The 9869-nt window shown below is 39.3% G+C and overlaps 1 protein-coding gene across 10 annotated transcripts in view; it reads right to left on the bottom strand.

Annotated features, from left to right (window-relative positions):
- Positions 1-271: 271 nt before the first annotated feature.
- The window catches only part of CHD9 (chromodomain helicase DNA binding protein 9), a 406054-nt gene continuing 396456 nt past the window's right edge, over positions 272-9869 (bottom strand). For all 10 annotated transcript variants that reach the window (XM_029608540.1, XM_029608542.1, XM_029608543.1 and 7 more), the window contains one exon: positions 272-5340. In XM_029608540.1, coding sequence (XP_029464400.1) covers positions 4444-5340 — 897 coding nt within the window. In that variant the 3' untranslated portion in view covers positions 272-4443. The remainder of the gene's footprint in view (positions 5341-9869) is intronic.

Raw genomic sequence — 9869 nt, 5'->3', positions numbered from 1 at the left:
CAAAAGAACTGAAGAATTGTAGTAGTATCACTTCTATTGGATAAATTGAAGCTGAGGGGACTACCCTGAGTTTTCAAGACCTAAGTATTAGTAACAGAACTAGGTAAGTTAGGCCTTAATTTTGTCTTTATCTGCTGTCTTTTACTATGTTCCTATTAGCAGTAGTCACATCTCAGAAATACAATGAAAGCTGTAAAAAATGTCTTAATAGATGTAAAATATCTACAATTAGAAAACCTTTCAATGCATATGTATAAAGGCTGACATCGTGGGTAGTCAAAGAATATGTTTAATAAAAAATAATTAAACTTCCATTTGCTCTATAGAACATCATAGAAAGTAATTCAATAAATTACAAATGACTTTTTAAGACGCTTGTTCACCTACAGAAAGCAAATTCAGACTACACAGAACACAACTGGCAAATATTGCAAATGTCCAAAGGAAACTGGACTAAGACTTGTATCATGAAGCCTGAAACAAGGGATATAAATACAAGGCAAAAACAGCTAAAGTCCTTTTAGTAACTACCAACACACATACTTTCTATTAAGTTGGGACTGTGACTTCGGTATTAGTGAAATTCTATTTCGTTTCTCTTGGACTCTTAAAAGGTGCCCCCCTCCAGTGATAAGTCACTTCATGAAAATGGGACTTTCAAGTATGCCCATATCTGGCTACTTTATAGCTTCTGCTAAGTTTACTAGACAGGTTTTGTTTTTACACTAAAAAAACAAAACGAAACAAAAAAACCCAAACCTGACAAATACATGATGACTTACCTGCTGCTCTACAGAATCAGCTTTAAAAAACATATCCTGAGATTCAATTACATTTTCACTCTGTAGTGGCTCAATGTGTGAAAAGAGGCAGTCCCAATTTTTTTGAAAGTATCCGGAGCAGATATGAGATAAGCTGGAAGTCAATGAAGAAGGATGTAGGCAATATGGGGGTTTTTACTTTATATAGTGACTTATTACAGGAGGGATACATCAAACGTGTTCACGTTGCTTTGACGACAGATTTTTGTTTTACTGATCAGAAATAAAATTTTGAACCAAAATGGTTAGCAAAAATCTACACCAGTCTTAGGGTTGAAATTGTATTTGCCTTTTTAAATAGAAAGAGAATCACTATGCCAACCAAACTCACCAGACCATAATTAGGAAAATATTTTCTTTTATCAGAAATGTGATATAAACTAAATTTTTTTTAGCACAAGTCCTTATGAGTTTTTTTTTCATTTTTGGATGTATAACTGGAAGTGAGGTTGAAATACTCCATCGACAATTAATAGCTCATTTGAAAAACTTTGGCTGCTTCAGAGATGCAATCTAGTCAAATAAAAAGTACTAAGTTACAAAGAACAAAATATTACATATGCAATATTTCCTTTCATGATGATTTGCTAGCTCCTCTTGCTGGAAGGATGTCATGGCAACTATTGCTAAGACACTGAACGAAAGGTAAAAATTTTACCAACGTGGAAAAATCCAGTAACCAACATGATCCCAATGGTATCTGGATGATTTTGTAAATTGTGTGTAATACTGTATCTAATCAAGGGGCTAATTACTGTGCACACAAACATTTTCATCAGTAAAGTTCTTGGTTAGAAAAAAAAAAAAGTAATTTACTGTACAAGCAGGCAACAGAGCTATAATCAAAATATACAGTTTCAAATTCATCTCTGAGAATCTATTTTTCTTCTTCAATGACTTGCCGAGGTACTTTCCCATATCCTTCCACCAACATTTGCTTAATTTTTTGGACTATAAATGAGCTACCTCAGCCATAATCAGTTCTAACAAAGTAGTATAAATCTGGGCCTCTGTCAGAGTAATAGCAGCTTCAGGAGGAGAAATCATAATCACACATCAAATATTAGACACCAAAGATTTATACAGTATTCTAAGATTTTATACAGGATTCTAAGGATTCTGCCTTACACCCCGTGATTGTATTCAGTAAGGATATTTTACGTATGTGTAATTAGTCAAAGTGCATTTTTTAAATGGACATCTCAGCATATTTTATATAAACCGAACTGATATTCCAACATAGTCTATTTTTTGGTTGGGAAAACATTTTATATTTTATCAACCCTGTACATATACTGCAACCTAACCTAAGTGATCATGTGTGGACTTTTCTTTACTATTGTTATCTGTTGACTTCAGGGGAGTCTTATGACATGAAAAAGTCATAAAACTTCTCTCTTTTGCATGAAGTATGAAATGTTGCAGATATTTAAGCATGGCACTTTATGATGACGTCGCCTCTTTTTGGGCATGGAGGACACTACAAATTAATCTGAATTTTAAATCACTTCTAGAAAGAGATCAAACATCTTTTAAAGTTTTCATGGAATTATTTTTGTCTTATGACAGCTTATGACGCACATATCTTGAATATGATCAATTTATTTAGCTTCGATTTTTAATATCTTTTAAAATTATGTTTTATAGTTGCTGGCTATGGATTCCAGTTCAGAATGGTCACATTAACACCTAGGCTGGGGCTTCCTGAACCTGGTCCTGGGGACCTCCACAGCCAGTCGGGTTTTCAGGATATCCACAATGAATATGCATGAGATAAATCTGCATATCATGGAGACTCTGTAAATGCAAATTATCTCATGCATATTCATTGTGCCTATCCTGAAAACACGACTGGCTGTGGGGTCTCCAGGACAGGTTTGGAAAACCCTGACCTAGGCAAAACTATTTTTAAAAAGCAGTACCATCAAAAACCATAGTGAACAACTACAAATGGGTAAAAAAAAAAAAAAAATTTAAACTAAGTGTATCCTGACAACTGTGTCACAATTCATCACAATATAGAAAAAAAGTCTCAAAGGTTAGCAGTCAATTTTAAAATAATTCACCCACTTCGTACTGTGCAATATTCAAAAAGTACAAATAGTAAATGGCAATTCTCTTCCCTGTATTAAACTTGCAAGCCTAAACTATTAATTCTGACATTTTTAAACGGCTTTCTCTGCTGTTCTTTTGGGAGTAATGACAGCAATGACATTACAAATGACATCATACGTAACTACTGGAAGGAGCAATTGGTGTGTAAATCAACATCAGCTGTTTAAGGGCTTTTTTGGACACAGATTTTTAAATAACGTTTTACACAGTGATATCAGAGGAACAACTTAGTCAACACACAAATGCCAGATATTAGAGAAAGCTAAAGAAAGTACCCCCTCAGCACTGACTAATCAGGTATCATCTAAAAGCCATCTGATTTTTTTTTTTTTTTATTCCCCATTGTGGTAAAAAAGTATTTCAAAAAACCAATCTGAAAGGGAAATTTAGAATTCATTCAGAGTGGGGGGACATAACCAGCACAGCCGGATTTCAACAGCTCATAGGTGGCCACACACGGGGATTTTCTTCACTGCAAAAACTTGAATAAGCAAATAGCGTCAAAATACGGAACTGCGTATCAGCCAAGTAAAACATTTGAATCATGCCCCGAGTTAATTCTTTTTTTTTAAATGCCGTCCAATGCGCAATGTTCAATGCTTCGCTTAACATGGAAATGCCTTCAAGATGGTGACCAGGTCACACAGGACCCGATATTTTTTGGTTTTGTTATTGTGCTGAAACTTACCACTTTCTGGGATCTCATATGGAGCCATATCTTGGCTGGGTTAGCATCATTTCATGTATAGGATGAGTGTGTTTAAAAAAGAAAAAAAAATGAGAAAAAGTATAGAAACCACTGTAAACTTTCTAGAGCAACTCAGCTGAGGTAACAGGTAGGCCAAATTTAATTGGCTGACTGGGATCATTTTTGTGCCTTTTTTCTTCTCTCTCTCTCTTTTTTTTTTTTTTAATACACACACCTGAATTTGAAAAATCAGCAGTGCATCACAGGAGCATTTTTAGGTAACTGCAAAAAAAAAAAAAAATGATGGTGATGGAGATTCTACAGCTTTCATGACATTCATTAGCTGCCCAAATTATTGCTGAGTTTTTCATCTGTAAATTATAAGTGTCAAGGAGGCTGTAAAACTATATACTCAAAATTAAATCACTATATTATGCATAAAGTATTCTGTGTTCACTGCAAATATATTATTATATACAGCTCTTACGGAACAAAATTTGACTTTTGGATTTTTTTTTCTTTTTCATAAAATTACCCCTTTCCCTGCCCCCAACAAAATTATAATGCCTTTTGTTGTAATTTTACACCATGGTGTATTTGATAGTACATACAAGTTCTGAAACTCATGAACTTCCAAGAAATTTTACATGCAAAATGTCTCTGAAAGCAGTTTGCACTTCTAAACAAATACTGAAATGCTGTCAGTAAAATCATTGATGCACTCAACACTTGAGGGGAAAAAGGGGATATTTACAATGAAATAAAGAAGGAATCCAAAAATGAGTTTCTGTATAATTTAAGTGCAAGGTCTGTATGAAGTCAGTCTTCGTCTGAAGAATCAGAATCTTCAGACGACGACGACGCCGTACTGTCGGATCCAGACGAAGCGTCGGCTTTCTCTGTACCCTCATCTGTGCTGTTTTCATTGAGAGAGCTCGGCTCCATTCCCACTTTCTTGTTCTCGCCTTGAGTCGTAGCCCAGGAATCCTCCCCTTTTTTTTCTTGGAGGAGCTTGGAGGAGCTTGTGTCACCGCTTTTATTTACGGCCATTGTTTTACTGTTGGACTGGGACAAAGCTGAAAGATGGAGATTAAGGCCTGGAGTGAGGAGCATCCCTGGATAAAGTATATTGGACAATAGTAAAGGGTTAAGGGTTAAGGGGCTGGCAACAGCAGCGTTAAGTGCAGTAGCTGAGGATGTGGAAGGAGAACTGGACACTGAATTTTCGCCAGTGCTATCTACACTTGAGGCTTCTATCCTTTCTTTTTTCCTGTCTGTTTCCTTGGCGTCATGGCTGCCATTTCCCGTTTTGTCCTCAGAACTGGTTTCCGAAGGCTTACTTAACAGGCCTCCCATTCCCAGTAGATTGGGTAACCCAGTCATTCCCGAGAGCAGCATGGGGAACATGGCAGCTATATTTTTAGTTTCTCCTCCAGCGCTTAGGCCAGCTGGCATCCCCATCAGCCCTGCAGTCAGCTGCAATGATTGTAGGTTTTGCAAGTTCTGCTGTAAGGTCTGAAGAGTCGACAGATCTACGCCGGGAAGCAATCCATTAGCCATCAGGGGGTTCACAGTCATGGAGCCTGCAGACGCAGCTGCTGCCGTGGCCGTTGCTTTGGCAATCTCACTTTTTGGCCGTCTTCCTCTCCTGCTTACTTCTTCTCGTACAACAGGTCCAGTGAGAATGCGGTCAAACATGCTTTCAGGGAGGAATCCCTGTAACAAATACAAAAACATACCTGGGTACTCAAGCAGTTAATGGCTAAAGACAGACAAGATAGAAAACTATATGTGAAAAAAAAATTCTGGTGCAATATATGACAGTAACTTTTAAACAGCTGCGCAGGCGCACATATTCGCACACCTGCTGGCTTGTGTTAATGGACATGGCCATTTTATAACGTACGCGCGTATATGTGCACAATATAAAATAAGCTGTATATGCAGTTTTATATGGATCAAGCATGTGCCTGCAAACGTCACCTCTACTGCTTAAAGTGGGGGATTTTAGTAGACATGCGCGCCCACTCAATTACCAGTTTCCCCAGTTCACCCAGTTAAAGGATAGGTCTTCCTACTTAATAAGCCTACCTTTTACCCTGTTAGCCCCAACCCTGAAACCCCCGCTAACCTCTTAATTTGTCTCAGAACTTACACACCAACCATGGCAGGAGTAAAGTTACGCGGTAGGCGACCCTGGTGTGTGCGTACGCGCGTAAATACTCATGCGCAGATCTCATTGAGAAACTGGAGAACACCCATGCCCCGCCCAGGCAATGCTCACGCATCGCCCCTTTTAGCCAAAATGTTTTGGACTGCGGAAATACAAGAAACTATAAATTTGAAATAACATTCACAGGCAATAATTATCATCATTAGATCTCAACATTGGAGAAGAGGCGGCGCCAAAAAAAAAAAAAAAAAATAATAAAAAAGAATTACAATAAGACAGGCATTATAGGCAAGCTCATAGGATTCCCTGAAAATTATGGAGAGAAGCTGGAGAATACACTCGTCAGAAGAAATAAAAGTTGTTTAAGGGCAAAGAACAATACTCAGCATTTCTAGATTTTACTAAGCATTTACAAGGAAATCTCAACATTAAACTAAATCCTAAAGCAGTAACTCTCTTTAAACAACTAAAAAGCTTCTCTTAGACTTACCTTACCCAAGATACATCCGAGAAAACAGGCACTCTATGACCCATAAAAATCTTATTTTTACTGCTGAAAAATCTTAACGGCCGAATTTTAAATCGGCCACCTGCGTAAATATAGTCACGTGAGTGGTTGGGTCCTGCGCGTGCTGCGTGCATTTTCAAAAGGGCCCAGCCACACGCGTAAGTGATGATGTGCGCACAACCGCCGGGCCATGAAAAGGGGGCGGGCCAGAGGGTGCGGTGGAGGCCGGCTAGGACAGCAGTAAGTTGTAAACCAAAAATAATGTAAGTTTCTGGGACGGGTTAAGGGGGTGGGGAGGACAGGGAAGAGGGAGGGAGTTTAGGTAGGGGGGTAGGGAAGTTCCCTCCCAGTCCGCTCCTTAATTGGAGCGGACTGGGAGGGAACAGGCGGAGGCCCAATTTCGTCGCTGCGAGTAATCTACTAAAATCCCCTCCACCTGCGCACGGGTGCCTGCCCGCACAAGCGCGTGTGGTTTTTTAAATCTGGCGTGCATGTAAGTGTGTCCCACAGATTTTCTGACACGCGTGCACTGTCGCGCGCATGTTATAAAATCCGTGCGTCGATGTTCGTGTGCTGGGAACCGCACTTTTTAAAATCTACCCCTAAGTGTCCATTCTCTGTCTGATTCCAAAACACGGACTGCCAAAAGTGTAGCTCTAGAATAAATATTGGAATCTAGCAGAAAATGTGACAAATGCAAATCACCCGTCTGTTCCTCTTCCCTCACCATATTCACGACTGGGGGGGGTCAGATCCCTGAGTGGGATGATGTGCCTTAGTTATGGGAGGAAAGGATTCAGCTGGAATCTATAACACCTCAGTATAATATTTCCTTAGCAATTCTAAAAGGGACAGTCTTTTAAGCTTTACATGTTACTCAACTGGAAGCCAGTACAAATTTATCAAAATTGGTGTCAGAGTTGAATCCATGAAATTTGTATTTATTTATTTAAAACTTTTTATATACCGTTAAAGCAAATAAATTTGAACAAAACGGTTTACAATTATTTCAAAAAATATCAAAACAAGATAAAATTAAATAATAAAAAGTTAAAATAAACTAAGAACTTAAAATAGTAATAACAGTGAAATAAATAAAATGGTAAAGTTTGAATAAAAATACATTGGTAATCAATCAATATTATTAAAAAAATGTTTATATTGTAGTTAATATTTACTTTAACTAAAAACAGAACAGAGAGAAAATAAAAAGTAGTGAAATCTACTAAAAAAGAGTAGAAGAAGAAAAATGTCTGGTCTCTTATTCTGTAGCTTTGAATGCTTGTCTAAACAAATGTGTTTTTATTGATTTTTTGACATCTTTGCTATTGGCGATTTGACGTAGTGAATGCAGCAGTGCATTCCAAAGTATAGGCCCCACAACTGAAAAGGATTGAGTTCCCTGACACCAACCATGCTGCGGCTTTTAACAAACGTTGTAAGGCCCTTAGATGGGACTTTGGCAAACCAATATACAAACTGTTTCAGTTGCCAATAACAGACAAAATAAAAGAGTGAACTACAGTCCTGAAATCACAGTGATCAATGATATACTTTAGGCGACGAAGCTTATGCAATTTAAAACACAAAACAAAACCCATCATGCACAAACCGACCATAGTTGAGCCTTTAGACTCCAAAAAGTATCTAAAATAATGCCCAAGTCACGGACTGAATCAGAAAAAACAATCAAGTGCTCATCCATATTTAAAGAAAGTATTTTAGACTCTGGTGAACTCTGTATTTACAACGTTTAGAAGGAGGACATTAGAACGCATCCAAGTCTTGTTTCTTAAAACAGATTTGCTTACTTTGTGTAACGTAGACTCTAAATAAAAGATGTGATTCCCCCCTACAAGCAGCACTCCTCCTGACCCCTGATGCACTTCTCTTAACTGGACCCCCCTTTCTCACTCTCTGCTCCTCTTACCTCCCCAGCCCATTCTCTGTCACTCCCTTCTATCCCTTTTTGCCTCCTCCCCCCAGCTGATCCTCTCTTAACCCCAAGTGATCCTGTCATCCCCTCACTCTCACTCTATCCCCCATTCCCTCTTCACTTTCATCCCCATTCTTGTTTCACCTCCCAGCCTCACCTCCTCCCCCTGCAGCCCCTTCTTTCACATTCCCCCTTTGCTGATCCCCTTTACTTCTCTTACACCCCCCCCTCAGTTGATCTTCTATTATTCTCCTCCCCCAGCCAACTCCTCTTCATCTTATCCAACCAGGAAACCCCTCCTGCATCTCATACCTCCCTTCTCCAAACATCCCCTGGCCAGGGTCAGTGGCAACATTTTACTTTGGGTTGTGGACCAAGTGTGGACAACAACTGATGGGAATAGAGGTCAGGGCAACATTGATCTCTGGGATAGGTTCAGTGGTGAGTGAGGAGAGAAGCGCAGTGGTAATCTCCACTGACCCATGAGCACTCAGCCCCCCCCCCCCCCCCCCCCCCCTCTACCCTTCTGGCTGGTCCCTTGCCAGATGGAGATCTGCAAGCGGCAGCAGCAAGATTACTACTGAAAATCAGTTTGGGGCTTGCGAGCTAGTGCAAACTCATGGGCCCTGCAGTGGCCATGATCCCACTGCATGCACGGCTTTCTGCTACCACGGAAACTCGGGGGGATGAAGGAAATCAATAATTGGACAGAATCCCATGGCATGGCTCTAAGTCATGAAAAAAGAGTTGTGACCTGGTTAGGTAGATCAGCTCCTCATGGTATATTATTTGGGCACCCTGTGAAGGTACAAAATAAGATATGGGACCTTAGGGATAATACTAGTTTCTAATCTTTCGTTGAAAGCAGAAATGCTAATGCTGCCAGAGTATCCTTTTTCAAATTAAAAACGATCCACCTTTTAAAATATATATTGCCCACTGAAGATTTCAGAATAGTAGTACAGGCACTTGGTTCTAAGTCAGCTAGACTATTGCAATGCTATAAATTTAGGGTGATATTGAAATGTAAGTGAATTCACCTTGTTAACAACAGATAAAATTATAGAGCATCAAGAGACTATATGACCCATCATATAAAGACGCATAATCCACTCATTTATGGAGTTAAAGTCAGTCTGTACTATAATTATTGGTCTTTTCTTCCAATTGCTGCCCCTACTGGAAGAAAAGATTGGAACACCAAAAAAGCTAAGTTTTTATTTGCATAAAAATAAAAATAATTGTTTCCTACCCCAGCCCACAGCTTGGAGCCGCACACTGAGAGAGGTAATTGTGGAGGTGGGGACGCTCCTCCGGGGTCAACTAGTGAGAGTGCCTGCGCCGTGAGGCATTTACCCCAGGAGATTAAAAGTCCGGCTGCTGTGACTCTGGGGTCCCTATGGGACCTAATAGCAGGAATGTCCCTAAATTGAAAAGAACAAACTCGGCGTTTAGATGCTGTGTCAGCAAAAGTGGATACGGTTGCTCGAGATCACCAACAAATATTACAAGAGCATTTGGTATTTATTAAGAAATTGGAAGAAGATGGTAAACGTTTGAAAGATACTAATGCGGTAATAATTTGTGAGTGTATTGCATCCACCAGGAGGTTGGAATTTTTGGAGAAC

This window comes from Rhinatrema bivittatum, chromosome 7 (assembly GCF_901001135.1).
Source record: "Rhinatrema bivittatum chromosome 7, aRhiBiv1.1, whole genome shotgun sequence".
Lineage (NCBI taxonomy): Eukaryota > Metazoa > Chordata > Amphibia > Gymnophiona > Rhinatrematidae > Rhinatrema > Rhinatrema bivittatum.
This window is presented reverse-complemented; position numbering and strand designations above follow the sequence as displayed.